Genomic DNA, 19979 nt, shown 5'->3' with positions numbered 1-19979 from the left:
TAGATTTGTTTCCTGTAGAACTCTCTGGGACTGATGAGGTGATGTTTACACAAATGTTTGGATGAAGTCACTAGGATATTTTTACTAGATGCCCAGATATGTTACTAATCTTCTCTCTATCCCCTCTCCACCCCATTAGGTCAGTAGGACCATAGCATAGGCATGGTATTATTGCTCCCTTAATCCTAATGCCCCCTTCCTTTTTTTTTTTTTTTCCAGAAAGTCCTCCTAGTGGCTTTACTTGTCTTCTTATATATCTCTGACAATAACAAAGACAACTTCTTACTGCTTTGTTAAATACATCCACCAGTCTGCAAAACAGCAAACTATTATTAAACACATTCTTTTACTTAAAAGTCAATTAAGTGTAAGCTTGCCTTAAAGTGACTTCTATGATTTCTATCCTTTGCAAATATTCAACCTCTGCTTTTCATTCTATTTCTTCTCATTTCTCTGTCACTTTTGTTCCGTCACATGCCAATTATCAAAAAAGGTGATCCCCATATATCTTTCCATTCCTTGTGGTCACGATTTACATTTGTTGTAGATTTCAGAATGTGAATTTCTCTTGTTACCAAAATCATATATCTGTCATGGCACAGACTTGTTTCTAAAAAATTATTAGAGTTTGATTATATTCCCTGTTAACCTCTTCCAGTATCCTTATTCTGCCTAGTTATGTCTGCTTCTCTATTTTTTAAAAATATCCTTTAGAATTTTAATTCAGTCTGTCAACAACTTGGCGCCTCAATAAATTAGATATAACCAGGACAGATTTTCTAGCAGGCCAAAAGTAGCAAATTCTTTCACTACCCCTAGCTATGCAGAACACTAAAGATAACAAAGTTTCCTTGCCTTAGCTGCCACTCTGTGAAGTCTGAGAGTACAGGCTCTAGAATAGAGTCCTGCTCCAGCCCCATTCAGCAGGATGACCATAGGAAGTTACTAACCTCAGTCTTTTCATTTGTAAAATGGTAATATTATAATGCCCACTTCATAGGGCTATTGTAAGGATTTAATGAGTTAAATAGCACAAGTGGTATATTCAAAAGTGCTGAAATAAAGTTATATAGTATTGCAATTAAAAGCCATTCATTAAAAGGGATTTGTCCTTAATAGATACTGTGAGCAGTTTGGTATTACTTCAGCTTCATAGATGAACTAGGTAATGCTACATGGTAAAAAGATTTCTGTAAGGGTTCATGGAGACATCTGGTAGACCCTAAGGTAAAGCTAAGCTCTCAGGCCTTCTAACACCCATTATGGCAGCCTTTGCTATTTTTTTTTTTTTTTTAACAAATGTCTGTACACATTAGAAGGAAAGGCTTCTGTGAGCAGAGCTGAATTTTGAAATATAACACAAGTCAACTGTAAATTCCTCATATCCCCACAGAACTCTTTTTCTCTGCAGCGTTTGACCACTCCTGACTCTGAGTCTCTCTCTTTTCGATTTCCATGACAACCTTCCTCTTCCTATTGTGACTTCTCTCGGTGCCCACCAAGAAAAGTCAGTCTTCTGTCTTCTACCACTGACACTCTCAGAATCATCAGCTCAGCTTCATGATGAGATGGCAGGTAGCGCCAATGTAAGATTATCAACAAGGCTTATTCTGAGGAGGATCGGGATGCATGCTCAAAGCACATCTCTTTCCAAATTGTCACTTAGCTGTTCATGTTAAAGAAGTCTCACGATCAGAGTCTTATCTCCATTCATGTCATGGATCGAAATTTACTCAAAATGTGTAGTTAGAAACACAGCAAACAAGACAAGCAGATAGTCATCCTGGGCTTCTTATTTTTTCCCTGCTATTATTAGTCAAGTGCATCACTCAAGGCGAAGGTCCCACTGTAGAGAGATGCCTCCAGGGCAACAATCAGCCATTGTATAATCAATCAGTGCTGAGCCAAAAGGCTTAATTTCCGAGGGATTCTGAGTCATGGTCCATCTTGCCAGGTTTATTTCTAAGCAAGAATGTTTGCATTTGAAAAAAAAAGAAAAAAGTCCTGTGAACTTTTAATTATGGGATGGAGTTTACGAACAGCTGGAAAGGATCATGTTAAAATTTATTTTTCTGCAGCCAGTTAGGCAAATGTATTATAAATCTGTCTTTGGAAATGAAGTAAGTGACTATTGTGTTTTAATACCAAAATACCGAGGTGGAATTACACTAGCCTTTATCAGGGTAGGACCCACTACAATAATCACAGCAAACTAACTAGGCAGTTTGAAGTACTAGATTAGATATACACACATGGATGACTTTTAAAGACACAGTATTAATGCGAAAAGGAAGAAAAGAAGCACTGTATAGCACTAAAGTATCCATGCATACAATACACATTTTGTAGAAAACATACAAATTAACAGAGACACATTAAATGGCTACCTGACAGGTAGAGAAGGGAAATAGAACAGAAGAAGAACACAGATATAAGGGACTAAACCAACAAATGAAAGAGAAACCCTGCATAGACCAACGATGATAACGTACCATCGACTCTGACACTGGGGTCCAAACTGGCATGAGAAGTGGAGAATGAAGAGAACAGGCCTCATGAAAATAGAGTCTAACGTGTAAATTCTCTCCTTACTATCTTAGGTTATAAATCCAGGGGCCATATCATTATTATTACTTTTTTAATGTAATGAACAAACCAAAATTACTTTCAAAGAGGAGGATAATAAATACTTAATTATGAGGATGGTGCCAGTATATTCTTCCTCCTGTGAATTGGAAGGTATCTTCCAGGTACATCCCATTTTGACCTTGTTCAGTTAACACTGGAGAGAAAACCCAGAAATTCTGAGGAAGAATCAAACTTACCTTCAAAGCCTTCATTTATGACTCCACTGGGGTTTGCGTCTCCTCTGCATTGAGAAATACTCTTTAAGGAAAAATTTCTGAATAACTGAAGTTGTTCTTGAATTTTATGGAAGGTAGGTCTTTGGTCAGGTTCTTGAGACCAGCACTGGGTCATTAAATTCCACCTGGGTATATGAGTAAAGACATGAAAGTAAATGGTGACTAGATATCATTAGGTAGCCATTAACGATAACCTGGGTAAGGTCATTTCAGAAGGAAAAGAATTTGAGTTAGTGCCAAGTTTTCCATAATTAATATAACTGAACCAGAACAAAAGCTTTTGTCTTTTATTTATTTAATTTCCTGTTGTTTAGTTGCTCAGTCAAGTCTGATTCTTTTGCAACCCCACAGACTGTAGCCCGCCAGGTGCCTCTGTCCATAGGATTTCCCAGGCAGGAATACATTTCCTTCTCCAGGAGATCTTCCCAATCCAGGAGTCAAACCCATGTCTCCTGTACTGCAGGCAGATTCTTTACTGCTAAGCCACGGGTCAGGAAGATAACAGTTGCTGGCAATATAACTACCTCTATTAGAAAACATCTTCCTTCTGAAAGGCCAACATTTAACAATTATTAATCAAATAAATAAATATACGGTTAGAAAATGTTTACCAAACCAATAAGAAAACCAACAGCTATACAAATTATTGAAGAAGCTGAGATTAAATTTTACATTTATACACTGATATCTGAAACAAAATCTAAGATGTACTCCAAGCCACACAGATATTTAGTGGCAGAACCAGAGGCAGAAATCAGATCCAGTTCTTCACTGTCAGATTAATTAAGATGCTCAGTTCCCCTGGCCATAAATAGCTGGTTTTTTAATATTATCTTTTCCTTAATGATTGTCTGAGACATGTCTGTACAGAAATCTCAATGAGTGTTCATTCATTCATTCAGCAAAGATCTGTTAGACACATTACATATGAGCAGGATATCAAGATCAAGAGATGTGTTGGTATGGCTCCTGTCCTCATATGACATATAAGGCACATATAAGAGGGTGGCAAAATTTACCCACTACAATTCACAGGAACAGGGGGAAAAGATAACTCTTTTGAAAGCTTTGTAACTGATTCTCAAAGCCCCACCCAGCAGAAGAAAATTAACTTCATTTAGAACAATTCCAGTTATAAACTAGTCTGTTCTGAAAACCACCCTTTTTAGGTAATCCCCAGTCTTTTATGGCTAATAACTTGCTGTCTCTCATCTTCAGGCCATCCCTACTCCCTCTGTCTTCCTCTCCAAGGGTGTGTCAGGATTTGAATGAGCTGTGCTGGCCCCGTGAAGGATGCCTTGGGCCCCACTGTGCCCTCCAGGCCTTCTCTAGTCTCAGAGTGGAATGATGAGGAATTCCATAAGGAGCGACTGGTCTGGTCCATCCTGCAGGCATCAGCTGCTATCTGCAATCCATGATCCCTTTACCTGCTCTTTTGGTCCTTCTCACGGAACTGGTCCTCCTGTTTCTCTCTCTAGCTGCAGGCCTCTCTGAGACTGCATCACATCCTACATCTGCTAACAAGGCTCCGGGAATCCTTTCCTGTTTCTGCTGCATGCCTACAGGATGCTCCCTAACCGAAGTTATAGCTTTCAACAAAATGTTCACTTTACACAGGGAAACAAAGGAGGCTTGGAAGTTCAAGCTACATGTTCTCTGTCTGGACATGCCAGTCCATCCTACTCAGGATGCTGAGTGTCCCTGTCAATGTGGGGGGTCCCTGCTCAGGGATCTCCTTGCCATCCTGCCAGGCTGGGAGGAGCAGGCAGCTGCTCCCTGTGTCTGGGGGAGCAGACACACCTCATCTAACTGAAGCCTCCAGAGGTTTCAGGACCTAAATATCCAACATCTTCACACTCCTACCTCTGTCAAAGTTTCTTCTTCCTCCCCTTGTCCAGAGCTCAGAAGGAGTGGAGTTTCTCTTCAATTCTTCTTGCTTGTTAGATTATATAGAATTATAGGTTTAGTAGCTCAAAGTTGCCATTTAGCAAACTAACAAGGAGCTAAAAGATTCTACATAACCCGTTCTCTGCTCTAAGCATCGTTTCCAAGTCTTCTGACTCACTAAAAAGGTCAGTACCTGCTCTCTTCTTTCACTCTCTGGAGCTAGAAGGCTGACTGGGGGCAGAGAGAGAAAGACTAATAAAGAAACATAAACCGGGAAGTATTTAAAAATTTTAGTACTACCATATCAACAGATAAATATATAATTAAAAATGATAAGTTCTAAAAATGGTACTATAGAAAACAAATGTGAACTCTAATTAGAGATGGAACATTTTTGGTAATTTGTTTATAGAAGAATTTCTGCAGAGGTGATGTTTAAGCCAATGAACTCTGTAGAAAAATAAGATGCTAGTCATGGGAACTGGGTGGGGATGAAAGTCAGGGAACACACTAGAAGAGGCAAAAGCATGTGTAAATTCCTAACTTTGGAAAGAACTTGGCACATTTTAGAATGCGAAGGACAGCCAGTATGGCTATGGAGCAGTCCCTGAGGGGGAGGGTGTAAGAGATGAGGCCAGAGAGGAAGGCGAGATCACAAAGGTCAAAGATCAGCCTTGGCGCTAGATTTTATGCAACACAATGGAAGCAGTCAAAGATTTTTAAGTGGGCATGATCTTTACATTTTTAAAGGATGACTCTAGCTGATATATATGGAGAATTGATTGTAGAGGGGCAAGTTGGAAGCAAGGAAGTTATTAGAGAAGACTAGGTGAGAGGCGATAGTGGACTAAAGCAATGACTACGAAGTGAGAATACATTCAATCTCTAGGGGACAATGACCCAGAAACCGTCATAGGTATTGATTGAATAGTAATATCTATATGTGGCACAGAAACTCCACTTCCATTTCTTTTATTTCTTGACAAGCACCTCAGGCCAGTGGTAATACTCAATATCAGAGTATTATAGAGAAACCTAATACTGATCTTTTTCAGTATTGATCTGATGACTTTTCATTTATATTACAATTTACATTCTGGATATAGAGTACTGAACATGGCTGTATTTTTTATAGATTAGAGTCATCACTAAGAACCTAATCCTTTACATATTGCTTTATAATCTTTGGCATTTAGCAACAGGAATGAAACAAATAACTCAAAGAAGGACAATTCGACTTTGAAATAATATCATGTAACTGATACGCGATCATGGAATTTAAACCAATATTTAAAATAGAATCTTAATGACTGACCTAAGGGTGGACTTCTAAAGTGGTGTTACCAGTAAAGAATCCACCTGCCATTGTAGGAAACGCAAGAGATGCAGGTTTTATTCCTGGGTCAGGAAGATTCTGTGGAGTAGGAAATGACAACCCTCTCCAGTATTCTTGCTGGGAAAATTCTGTGGACTGGCAGGCTATAGTCTATGGGGCCACAGAGAGCTGAGCACAAGTGACCGACTAAGCACACAGGTGAAAGGAGAAAGTAAAGCGTAACTTGCCACCAGAAACCTAACCTCTTCTAAAACAAAGTCGTAATTCTGAGATATTACCAAAGGATACGTTGAATCTCCCAAGACTTGTCATATTTCCGTTATGAAGTTTTTCCCTTATTTATAATCCACTTCATTCTACAAAGTATTCAAGACACTTAATGAAGATGATAGAGTGAGAAGGAAGGAGGAAAAGGAAGGAGGGAGAGAGGACAGAAAGCACCCAGACAATTGCCCCTTCTCCACTCTGCACCTCACCCACTCCCACTTTCCTGCAAAAGTTTAATTTATGTAAGTTATTTAAGCAGATATTCCTAATTTTTCATCTGTGGAGGCTTTAATTTACATTATTCTGCTTAACTCTCTAATGGCAAAAACAAGTGACCTGATAAATATATAAAACTTTTCTCTCCCACTGTCCAGGGTCAAATGAGTACCGGATTGCCCTAGATTAAGAAAAGAGGCACACTCCTTAAAGCAATAGTCATTTAAAAGTAAAGAGTACAACTTATTCAGGCTTCCCAGATGGTGCAGTGGTAAAGAACCTGCCTGCCAATGGAGGAGACACAAGACACGTGAGTTTGATCCCTGGGTCGGGAAGATCCCCTGGAGAAGGAAATGGCAACCCACTCCAGTATTCTTGCCTGGGAAATCCTATGGACAGAGGAGCAGAGCAGGTTACAGTCCATGGGGTCTCAAAAAGAGTCAGACTGAGCACACACATAACTTGTGCTCTTAAACAATATTAAAATGGCAATGGAATAAACGACTAGGCTTTTAAATATTATCAGACCCCAAAAAAATGCATTTCTTGCATCTTGTAAATTAACAACTATTTCTTTGGTATAGGAGTCTTTCCTTACAAATAGGGGTCTTTCTTCACTTGTCACAATTCAATATCATCCATTAAATACTTTTACCAAGTTATAGTTACAAATATTCAATCATATTAGTCTAAATAAAGTGACAGGTCCTTCAATTTTGTTAAAATTTACCTGGGCTGTTTCTACCTCTAAACAGATACTCTGATACTTGAAATATCTCATTTAGCTAAGTGCTTCAGTTCGAATTCTTCCATTCACTGTACCAACCCTATTACCCCTCTTTGCTTCAATTTTTTTCCAAAATAGCACAAAACTCATTAACCATGTTCATTATTAGTTTTTATGAGTAAAGTTCTTGGATTCATAAAGCAATTGAAATTCAACAGATGAAAACTGCATGGCATCTTTCAGAATTAAGAGGAGGTTAATTAATAGGGGTTTAAGCAAATCACATTAGATTCAGATTTGAAAAACTCCCTTACTTATTATATGCAATCCTGGAAAGATGCAATTAACATCCATATATACATATTCTTGGGCTTCTCTGGTGGTTCAGATGGTAAAGAATCTGTCTGCAATGCAAGAGACCCGGATTCGATCCCTGGGTCAGGAAGATCCCCTGGAGAAGGAAAAGGCCACCCAGTCCAGTATTCTTGCCTGGAGAATTCCATGGAGAGAGGAGCCTGACAGGCTACAGTCCATGGGGTCCCAAAGAATCAGACATGATGGAGCAACTAACACTTATACATATTCTAAAAGTAAAAATAAGATGGTGAGCCTCCATGTTCTCTATTGTGACCTCCTGCATTGGAGAGACTCTCCAGTAACTCCAGTTTCCCCTGTGATACCTGTGGCCGAGAATCCCAAAGAGCTCTCACTTGATGTAGATTGCCCTTTGATCCCATTTATTCCTGAGAGTGTTAAGCTTGTTGTGCAAACTAAAAGCTGAAGGGAACACTGAGGACTGCGCTTTGCACCATACATCCCAGACTATGGAGCGAAGGGCGGGAATGCTCTGAACTCGCACATTCCATTAATAGCTAAGCACAGCGTAGCCATCTACGGGCTCACCTGACCCAGAGAGCATCCAGGTGCGGAGCATTTAAGCAGTGAATGGAAGGTGCAGATCGGCTCAGCGCAGACTTTCAACCCTCTAAGCTGGCCTGTGATCCCAGAGAGAGGCTTCAAATAAAAATCAGTTTCCTCTGTTCTCTAAGGAGAGTAGTTAATCTTTATCATGACAACTTAAGGCCGTGGCCAGATGAATGGCATCGCTGAAAGCTCCATTTCCTTAGCAGGGCTTGTCTTCCTAGTCGGCCATGGATCGTTAACCCTTCCTGGGGATCTGAAGCAGGCAGCCTTTGGAGGGTGTGGAGCGTTGTTTGTTTTTTAATTACTGATGTTCAAATGAACTTCAAAGTCAGCAACGGAAATTTTGGCTTCAAGGAAACTATACTTTCATAAAATTAGACCAATAATATATTCAAATGAATAATTACTCAAGATAAAATCATATAGAACATTATCTTTTTTCACTCATAATCAGGAATATTTTTCTAGAACTTTTCTAGCACTCTTTCTTCCTCCTCCTTCTAGTTAAATTTCTGGATACCTTTGGAGAAGGCAAAGTTCAACATAATTGCATTTTTCTTCCTTACAATAGGACAATTAACTATCTACCTTCTTCCTCCCCAAACAGAATGAACACATTAATCAAAATGTATAATTCAGTGATTCCTAGAGTGCCTATCAAAAAAAAGAAATGCATAATTATGATGAGATACATTACCCCCTAGAGGGGAAGATGTGCCAAATAGAATTCTAACAGCACAAGGAAAATTTTGTGCAACTGAAATTTGGGGGAAATTTTCTGAGTATTCAATAGATGTATAAGAGCTGCAAAACAGTGATTAGTTTGCTAACTACTTGATACAAATATATTTCATACTTAGGAATGCTAGGGTTTTTTTTTTTTCCCCCTCAAGCCCTAGACTAACTTTTTAAAAATTTTGTATAAATTTCTTACCCCTAACTTATAGAAGTTTTTCCATCTGCCCCCAAAGGATCATGAATCATATTTTTAGGCACTGCCACCAAACTCGTTCAGATATGTGTATAACTGATCCTTCTGTAAATATCCCAGAGGCTATAAAAGCCAAATCAGAAACAGACAGTGATTCCAATCTTCTTCGAGCTGGAAGACTTAAATAATACAAAAACATTCACCCACAGAACATCCAACCAAGGTGCCCAGTTCTTAATCATCTTTTGGCTCCAGTCTGAATAATCCTCTAAATAACACAGCATAGTCAAGGCAGCACAGCCGTGGTGCGTATCCGCATACTGCTAATTCCTTTTGCACTTCTCTGTACCACACAGTTTAGCACGTTATTACATGTTGGCTTGTTATCCAACTGCTCCATGTGTGTGTCTGTTCTTTTAAAATACATCTGGAGATGCTGAAGAGCCGTGGCTCTGGTTTAAACACCTCTGTATTCCACACAATCTGTAGCATGGTGCAGTACATACAACAGAGGAGTTTATACTTGTTGATTCTATGTTCTTTCAGAAACATCTTGGGTAAGACACCTTTTAGAAAAAGTGTCAAGACTTCCTATTTCTGCTAAAAGGTTGTTCACAAGAAGGTAGATTAGTCCACAGCAAAATAACCTGGTTTGTTTTCCCTTTATAATTAGATCAAAATCACAGACTGTTCCAAGGATCAAAAATCTATTAGAATTCAGCAGTTGCCAGGACCAATTTGATAGAGTCTTTAATACTTAACTCTATGTTAAGTTCATAAATAGATAACAACCTATATAGGTTATTATATATTTTTAGTAGTAGTATACACCAATATCAGCTTTATTAACAAAAGCAATTCAGCTTTTAAACAATATATTGCTATTTAAGAGAACCTCTAAATATGCAGGTTAAGATGTTAGTCAAATCAGATGTTCCAAAATAAAATGAGTATGTGTGTGACACACACACAAACACACAAAGAGCTTTTGTTTACTTATTAGAATTCACTTAACCAAGAATATAAACATATTCTGTTCTTCTAGATTTTGCTTCTGAAGTAAAGTATTATGTGTGTATATGTATATAAATAAAAAGAAATCATCATATATTTAGTGAGTTAAATGTCACAATCAATTTACATTTTAAATAGGATATACAAATACATGAACTCCAGTTTTTATTTAAAAATACCATACCAATGAGGCATAAGAATGCACGTACATGTGTTTTTGTTCTTGAGATGCTTATGGGAACGTAATTAACTTACAGATCATCAGGACAATTTCTTGGCGGCTCCAGTCTTCCTCCTGTTTGCACATAGTTTAAAACATCAAGGTTGGAATGAGCTGGGTAAGGCTGATGACCAAGAGTTAAAATTTCCCAAATCAGAATTCCAAAAGACCTAAGGATATTAAACAATTTGCTTTAATTACACTTATTACAAACATCATCTTTAGAGTAGTTTTTCCAACATAATTATTCCTGGGGCTACCAAGAGTCTACTTTGTGATTGGCATTATTGGCCCCATAAAAGGCAAATGGGAGACTTAAAAGCAAGTCAACCTCAAGAAAAAGTAGAACAAGCAACTGCCTACTAGCAACACTTCAAAGGTGATAGGAAGGCTTAGCAGGGGCACGCGCACACACACACACACACACACACACACACACTTTGCTCTGTTACCTATGGCTTTCATAGCTTCATTGTGTAAACACACTAGGGGTGAGCAAGAAAGCTTTTCATCCACGTGAGTTTGAGTGCTAGCAAACATGGAGAGGGAAGGCATGAATAAAAAGTGGCAACACTGAGGGCCAACTTTATCTTATCCCCAATTTTGCAGAGGTCCAGTCCAGCTTAAAAGTTGTTGGAGGGCTTCCCTAGTGAAGAATCTGTCTGCCAATGCAAGTGACAAGGGTTTGATTCCTGGTCCAGAAAGATCCCACATGCCTCAGGGTACCTAAGCCGGTGTGCCACAACTACTGAGTCTGTGCTCTTGAGTCCAGGAGCCACAAGTGCTGAGCCCACAAGCCACAACTACTGAAGCCGGAGGGCCCTAGAGCCTGTGCTCCGCAACAAGAGAAACCACGGCAATGAGAAGCCCGCTCACCACAACGAGGTAGCAGCCCCCGTTCCAGTAGCGCCCACTCACCGCATCTAGAGAAAAGCCCAAGCATTAATGAAGACCCAGCATAGCCAAATAAATAAATTACTTTTTAAGTTACTGGATACATCTTTACATTTTGAGCAGCTCTAATCAAAAGTTTGGGGTCAACAAGCAAAAATGAGGGGTTCAATTCAAATAATAAAGAGCTGTCCAAACCTCCCTCATGTCCTAATCTTTTTGAGATCCATGGTTTAAATTCTGCTTATAAATTAATGACCAAACATCCCAAAATAGTAGGCATTTGGACACAAACTTGGACACTAATTCATAGGTGCCAATTCCTATTAGTCATAGCCTCTACATTTTTGAAGAGTAATAAGATAGTTGGAGTAAATGGATCTCTTGAACATACACCAGTAAGCTAAAGGATCAAAAAGAATTGGTATAAACTGCTGAGACCCAGGACTAGCCTCTTCTTGCCCTCTAGCTTTCACTTTAGCTTGAGGAAAATCACTCAACCTCTACGGTCTTGTGTTTTCTCACATACAAAACAAGATGACCTTTTGAGGTCCCTCTGGCTCTGATATTTGATGGTGTTGCCTACGTTTCTCTGTGTCCTGTAAGCTCACCATACATCAGACTGAGTAGTGAAGATTCCATCCATCAAACTTTCTGGAGCCATCCACCGAACAGGGAGCAGACCTTCTCCTCTCTTCCTATAGTAATCATTTTTATAGATGTCCCTCGCAAGTCCAAAGTCCCCAATTTTCACTATCCGTGATGGACTGGTATAGTCTTTCATGGAGACAAGGCAATTCCGAGCTGCCAGATCCCTATAGCAGAAGCTATATTTAATAATAATAATAACAATAAAGTTCCAGAGATCAGACAAGCAACACTAGTAAGTCTGGAGAGAAGAGAGATTTTAATAGAAAGTATTGCTATTTTGAAGGAATGAAAATGTTAATTATCTTGTAAGTTTCACACAAACTAAGGTGATTATTGTATCAATGTTCATAAGAACCCGGTATCCAGAAAGTCACTATACCTATGAATGAAGTGCATCTGCTCCAAGTAGACGCAGCCTTTTGAAATATCTACACCTAGGTCCACGAGGTCAACCAAGGTGAGTAAAGGACCATGAAACTGTAGGAAACAAAATAAAAATTAGAGGCACTTTTCCAGTTTGCACTATATATATATATATGGCTGGGCTTCCCAGGTGGCACTAGAGGTAAAGAACCCTCCTGCCAATGCAGGAGACAGGTTTAAGAGATGCAGGAGACAGGTTTAAGAGACACAGGTTGATCCCTGGGTCAGGAAGATCCCCTGGAAGAGGGCACGGCAACCCACTCCAATATTCTTGCCTGGAGAATCCCATGAACAGAGGAGCCTGGGGTGTCCATAGGATCACAAAGAGTCGGACACTACTGAAGCAACTTAGCATTCACGCATACATATGACTGCATATATATGATGTTTTAAAGGAATTTTTAGTTATGGTTAAGGAATTCAAACAAAGAGGAAAAGAGCTATATTTATAGGCTCTCCACCAAAATAGACATAAATAAGACTATGTTCAATAAGCCAAGGCAATGTAGAATCTTCATTGGAAAACTCTCAGGGTGTTAGTCAAATGGACCATGTTAAAACCTATTTCTGCTACTTAGAAGTTGTGTGAACTTGCTTACATGGCTTAATGCACTAAACCACTTTCTCATGTATAAAACAGAAACAATAAGACTGATTGTGTTGGATCTGAGATGAGATACGTAATCTGGTGGGACATACCAGGAACTTAATAAACAGTAGCTGCTCTCATAAGTAGTAATTATGATAGTTTAATTATTGGCCCAATGTCACGCAATAATGTCCGTCATGAGAATGGGCTTGTTCTCCATATGAGCCCCATAGAAATTGCTAGCAATCTTCTATTTCAAGGTCACAGATTACTCCTCTTATCTAGGAGAACCAGTACAAACACATAGTTGAGCCTGTACTAGCTGCAATGATTTCTACATGAAAAAAGCCAGTTGGAGTTTTTATTAGGACCATGTGGAAAAAATTCAAAGTTCCTTCCTGGAGGCTATATTCATATGTCTGTTCCTTACTATTTCCCTGAAATTATCCTATTTCAAGCCTTTATCATCCCTATCTGACGCTTCCCAAACTCCCCATGTCACCAGCCCCCTGTGCTTTAATTAGCTCACTTTGTTGTGACCCACTGCCTGCAGCATCTATTAGAGATCCCTGAGCACAGCCTCCATGGAAGCCCCAGGCTGCACCAGCCTCTCCTCACATCTATTTATTTTCCATAGATTCTCCTCCCACAATCTGTACTTCGGTCACATTGGGCCATTTGTAGTTCCTTATACCTGCTCTGCATTTCTCAACCTCTGTACATTATTCCTGCTATCATTCCTGGAAGGCCTTCCCTATGCTTGATTTCCATCAACATCCTTCACCGAGCATCTCAAAGGATTCACAACCTTGAAGTCCCTTGATTCATCATAGACGGGTGCTCTTAAATATTGTTCCCTCTGCCTCCTCTGACAAGCTCATGTCTTGTCCCCAGAGCAGGAAGAATCCTGATGATCTGGGACTCAGTATTGCCATGATCCCACTCGACCACACCTGCATCTTATAACTCGACCTGATTTCACTCTCAAGAATCGGTCCCCTGCAGCCCTGTTATGGTTTACCAGAAGCCTGTCCCATAGCCTTGTGTCTGAGTCCCTGTTGGGTGTCCCGCCAGGTTCACCGGTTCCTCGATGAACAGAACCCTGCTTTACTCCTGGCAAAACCTACTCTACTCTTGAAGACATTCTTCCCAGAGAATCCTCCTCCTGAATGACAGTCTGATGACTGGTGCCTTGTTCCCTGCTGACAGATTTTCAGATGCTCCTTGCCTGCCTGGATTTCTAACTAAAACTTACACCTATTAGTCCCCGTGACAACCTACTGGGACACCTCATCACCCCATGTTGGGCCTCTCTAACTCCAGATGCTACCCTGGACACCTGTCTTCTCTTGCCAACCCTCCAGATGTATCGAATCTCTATCTCGGTCTATCCCTAGTCAAAGCCTTTTATAACTCATATGGGTGTAGTTTCAGAAACTGTTCTCTCTCACACCTTGATTGTGTCCCAAACAGAAAACCTCCATCATGCAACCTTCTTGCATCTTCCCAGAAGGTAACATCTCTCTCTCTTATCTGAGCTTCATCAGTATATTCTCTACTCCATTCTAATGAACCTTCTCTCTTTCTACCTTAAATGAGTTATTCACACGTGACTTACCCACTCTACCATACGGCGAGGTCCTTGAAAGCAACTGCCACATCCCCCACTGTTGTATTAAATGAAATAAATATGCAGCAGAAATTTCACGAATTCAATCGCATCTGGCTATGGAAGTGTATTATAGATACAAATAATAGATTTGTATCTACAGAGCTTTTTTTGATAGAGCTTTTTTTTTCTTCTTTTTTCACTCTTTTTGTTTTTTCACTTTTTCTATTTTAGTACATCTTAGAATGTCAAAGTTAAAAGGGACTGAGAAAGTTTAGATTCAATATTCCATTTTACAGATGCAGAAACTGAACGTCCTGAAAATGAAGGACTAGCCTAAGGTTTATAGACCCAGTTGCAGTCAATCCCTAGGCATTCAACTCAACAAAACAGTCTCAGAGCAGGGATGAGGAGAAGGATGCTTGTGGCAAATCTAGAAAGGTGCCTCTGAGCACCCTCCGTGGAGAGACGGCTGGCCCCACATGAACTTAGCCTGTTGAGAGCTTAGAGCCTGTGGTGCTCTGCTGCGGACCCCAGACCTTAATTCTAGCACTGAGCACCTAAGGGCATCCTGTCCTATAGGGTCCTGGCAAGGGAGACAAGCGTGGAAGCTGCCTGGGTAGCCAGCAGGAAAGACAGCAGAAGGACTGACGTGCACTTGAGAACCGATCATCTGAGCCACTAGGACACTAGCTGAATAGGATTCATTATTTGTAATGAAGCAGCGCTGTGAGTTCTTTCAGCCCATCTTCATTGTCTCTTCTCTCTCCAACAAAAAACTAAACGAAGAAATCTACCAAGAAACTTTCTTAATAAAGTCTCTTCCCAAACCTTACTAAAGTGACCTTATAGAGGGAATGTTATAATCTCACGAGGGTGAACAGACGAGAATAGATAGAGCATGAGCCAACGTTTTGGAGGAAGGGAAGCGGATGGAGGCGTGGTCATTTAGCTGAGCCCAGAGAGGTGAAAGCTAGCTGCCTGCAGAGAAGAAGACAAGAATTAAGAGATTTTTTTTCACTATAGAACCCTGTAAGTACTCTGGAATTGAAGGCAGCAAGTATCTCTGAATGCAGGCGTGAGAAGTAGAGTGAAGAGCAAGGTGAATACTTAAAAGCTTGTTTTATGGGCTAACTAGTTTTATGGGCTAACTAGAGCCCCTCACTGCAGCAGGAGGCTTTCCTCTGCAAACTGCAACCCCCTCCCCCAACTACACACACATTCACACAGAACCAAAATAACTCCAAGTTCAAAGATACCAGTCATGCTGAGGCTCTGTGCTGAAAACAGAGAAGGGAATTAAACACGCATCCTCATTCTGAACCTTGAGACCCCCAGCTCTCTTCCCTGCTTCAACTCCTTGAACTGAGGCTCACACATTTATTGCCCAGGCAGGAGACCAGCCGACTTCTCTCTGGGGGAAACTGGCATATGCCAGGGAAGACATCCAGATGCTGTCATTAGGGGACCCCAACAGAATAGCAGGGTCCCACCTGACAACAAAAGGAAGCTGCTTGGACACATAGGCTCCAATCAGCTTCTTAGGGTTCACTATTAAATATGCAGACCGACCACAAATTACCACACATTTGAGAAAAGCGTCTCACATTACAAACAGATCCCAGAACAAGAGGCAAAAAGGAAGTCAAGACAATGTAGAAAGCAAATTAACACTTAAAAAAAAAAAAACACTATAATTAGTATCCTAGGAAAGATAAAAGACTATTTTGCATGTATGGAAAAATCAGAATACTATTTTAAGAGGCAGTCAAAATATAAGAATGAGCTGTGGAAAATTAAATTTTTAAATTCTATTTCAAAGTTGAGGAAATATACCAGAATTGAGAGCAAAAATACAGAGTAGAAAATAGGAGTAAATAGTTAATAAAAGGATAAAACAAAGATGACCATTATCCCAATAATAGGATTTTTAGAACAAAGAAATAAAGAAAAAAAAGAGTTAATTGCCAAAGAAATGATATGAAAAAAATCCCAGAACTGAAAGGCATGATTTTCCAGGCTGAGCATCCAGATGAGTAAAAAGCACCACAGATAAGAAGAAGTTCCTAAAATTTTCCAAAGAGAAGGGCAAAAAAGCAGGTCACTGATCATTTGTCCAGGAATCAGAATGGCACAAAAGGTTTTAAAGGCAATTGTAGAAGCTAGAAAACAAAGACAAAGAGGATTTAGTTTTGAGGAAAAGAGATTCTCAACCTAGAACACAGCAAATCATTAATCCAGTGTGAGGGAATGAAAAAGAACATTTCCTCAAAGTGGAAAAAAAAAAGGAGATTTTTGCCACTTGTGCTTTCTCTTTTCTAAAACAGAATAAAGTCATGGAATTGAGGAAATAAGGGCCCAACATGGAAATTACCAGGGTAAACATGAAGGAAACCCCTAGATAACAGCTCTGTAGAGATAGAAGACAAGGTACCCATATCAACTCCATGAGGGAAGTGTCCAGGGGAAAAATTGTGAGGCGCTGGATTACCTGATACATTTAACCATGTTGAGAAAGGATTACAGTTCTGCCAGAAAGTTTAGGTATATAGAAAGCTAAGCAAATGGGGGGGAAGAGGCATTTATTAAACTACTCAAGAGAAAAATCACAATCATAGTATTTGAGTATCAAATAATAATTAAATAGGCATAGCAATGTAAACCTGCAAAGGTGATTTATCTGCAAATTGGGGTGACTATCAAAGAATGGGGAAAATGAAGTTTTTCTGTGTGTAGAGCTGATGGGGCTGGGCTGGTACATGACTAAGGGGTTAAATCTTTGCCTCTCACGGTAGACAGTCAATAGATTTCCCCCAAGGCTGAAAACTCACTGTGTACCATATACACAGAGCACTTAGGAACGCAGAGGTAAACACCAGAAGGAACGAGCAGACACCTATTTTTCACCATAAACCTTGTCATATAGTTCAGTTTTTTATGCATATAATGTGTACTTTGATGGGTTTCCCTAGTGGCCCAGACGGTAAAGAATCTGCCTACAATGCAGGAGACCTGGGTTCAATCCCTGGGTTGAGAAGATCCCCTGGAGAAGGGAATGGCTCCCCACTCCAGTGTTCTTGCCTGGAGAATCCCATGGACAGAGGAACCTGGCGGGCTACAGTCCATAGAGTGGCAAGAGTTGGATACAACTGAAGGAACTTAGCACGCATGCACGCACATGTACTTTGATAGAAATAAAACACAGAAATTTTAAAACTACAGATTTAAATTTCAGTTACTTGTTTTGTCTCAAGGGTTTCTCATCTGAGACCTAAAGCAAATTCCATAGGAGCTGAGACTGATTCAACACACACCCCGCCCCCGCCCCCGAGCCTGATTCAACACACAGGTCACTGGATTCCCAACGACCACCTGTGCAGGCCGAGACCACCTGCTCTCGGCCCCAGGGAGATGGGGAGGATGGACTGGGGCTGCATGTTATAAGAGGAACCCCAGAGCAGACAGGACCTATTAGCATGATGGTAGGAAAAGAGAAAGTAAGGAACTGGATGGGGGGCATGAAGGAGGATGCATGACATCAAGAGATCTGTTTTTGAGATGCCTGTGAAAATCCATACAGAAAATGTCAGCTGGGGAGGGACGTATAACCTAGTACTTGGTAAAGACATGAGGGCTGGAAATTTCAATTTGTGACATAAAGGCAGATAAATTAAGTACAGAGAAACTCCACACACTCTCTGTTCTTGAGAGAACACGATTCTGGCAGCGTGGTGGTGGTGGGGAACCTATTTTTCCATTAGATACTAAAAACAGGCTCAATCAGCCAGAAAAGGCCAGACATTAGCCCAGGGTTCTAGTTTGAGTAATCCAATATGAAGGAAATACAAGAATTTTTCCGATGGAAGTCTTCTAAATTTCTACCATCAGGCAAAGCTGCAGTCTATTGAACTTAAAAGAAGTTTAAGAGGAACTTAAAGGTCATCTGTGTTACCAAACCAATAGTGTGGACCCCATTTCCTACCGGTGTCATCCGGGCTTTACGCAAATAGGTAAGAAGGTCTCCTCCCTCCATCAGTTCCAGGATAATATACTGGGGTTCGTTCAGCAGACAAACTCCAAGCTGCTTCAGAATGTTGGGATGATTAAACTTGCTAAAAGGTAGAAACAGACAGGCAGGAAGACATGTCAGCGACAGAAGTCTCCTGAAGGCCTTTGTGAAACAGAGGAAATCTTTATCTCTGGTTTCCTTTCAACCCCTGATTTTTTCCCCCTCCAATAAATGAAAGCCTCCTTTTCATGCCTGCCTTACAGAGGTAATATTGCAACCCCTAGTGGCCAAGGCATGTGGATAGAATAGGGGTAGTTTCAGAAGAAGTGGCATTTATATCAAGTATTTTATGTTTTGGGAAAAGAAAGTAACTTTAACTAATACCTTTCTTCAAAAGACATTTTAAAACACTACATTTTTGGTCATGACAAGTATGAAATAATTCTCTCCCTTTTAGAGAAACAATTCAGACACGCAATTTTTGGCTACAATTGTTTTCTTAAGAGGTCAAAGCAAATAAGCCCCAGTCTAATGGTCAGAACCCGCAACCTGGGGCCCTGTTGACCACCGCCTCAGCATTATTAAAATGTACCTGAGTCATTTTCATTACTGTCAACTAACTCTAACTTGAAGACAAGTTTACCAAGACCAAGAATATTTTCACTGATGTCACTGTGCTTATAAGAGAACTCTCCCTTACTTGGTCTACTTGACTTATGATTACACATTTAGAAGAACATAAGCATGTATAAAGCTTATCAGCCTCAGAAATCCCTTGCAAAACATGATTCTTACTGGAGGTAAAAGAAAAGAAGACCTATTGTCTAAGGACTGCCTGTGCCCAGTCTCAGAGAATCTATCATAAAAATCTATTCTACAGAATACTTGTCACTCCAGGCATACTTCCTTTTAAATTTCAGCCATGAAAAAAAAAAAATTTCAGCCACGCTTATTTTGAACATAATCTGCAATGTCAGCTGATTTTGAAAGTTAAAAATCCACTAATCATATGTAAAAGCTTCCTACTCATACCAAGGGAAAATTATTTCAGAACTGCCTAATACCTCATCAGATGTGCCTCCTTCAGGAATTCAATCTTCTCCTGGTCTGTGGAGCCCTTCTTCAAAGTCTGCACAACATAAAACAAGCCAGGAATCAGTCTAGCAGGCATTTCTGTGAGCTAAGTAGTTAATGGAGACGACGTTTGTTTTGTAACAGCCACCTTTATCTTACAAAACTGTTCTCCAACTCCCCAGCCTTTCTTGCAAGCAAGCGTGGCCATATGACTCAGTCCTGATCAATGAAATGTTAGGGGTAAATTGTTGAGGAGGTGTGTGGAAATTTTTTACTTTCCTGAACATATACACCTAACACTATCCTTCCCCCTTTCCATATCCTGAATGAAGATGTGATGCTTGATT

The 19979-nt window shown here is 40.1% G+C and overlaps 1 protein-coding gene across 14 annotated transcripts in view; it reads right to left on the bottom strand.

Moving 5' to 3' along the window:
* The window catches only part of ROS1 (ROS proto-oncogene 1, receptor tyrosine kinase), a 113375-nt gene that overhangs the window by 6157 nt on the left and 87239 nt on the right, over positions 1-19979 (bottom strand). For 6 of the 14 annotated variants that reach the window (XM_061131997.1, XM_061131995.1, XM_061131993.1 and 3 more), the window contains 6 exons: positions 19623-19687; positions 18532-18661; positions 12308-12405; positions 11889-12092; positions 10422-10556; positions 2826-2989 (listed from right to left, as the gene is read on the bottom strand). In XM_061131997.1, coding sequence (XP_060987980.1) covers positions 2826-2989; positions 10422-10556; positions 11889-12092; positions 12308-12405; positions 18532-18661; positions 19623-19687 — 796 coding nt within the window. Of the gene's footprint in view, positions 1-2825; positions 2990-7666; positions 7749-10421; positions 10557-11262; positions 11310-11888; positions 12093-12307; positions 12406-18531; positions 18662-19622; positions 19688-19979 lie in introns of those variants that run through there. The other 8 variants (XM_061132003.1, XM_061132002.1, XR_009690992.1 and 5 more) reach the window with 8 other exon arrangements.

The sequence above is a fragment of the Dama dama genome, chromosome 28 (genome assembly GCF_033118175.1).
Source record: "Dama dama isolate Ldn47 chromosome 28, ASM3311817v1, whole genome shotgun sequence".
Lineage (NCBI taxonomy): Eukaryota > Metazoa > Chordata > Mammalia > Artiodactyla > Cervidae > Dama > Dama dama.
This window is presented reverse-complemented; position numbering and strand designations above follow the sequence as displayed.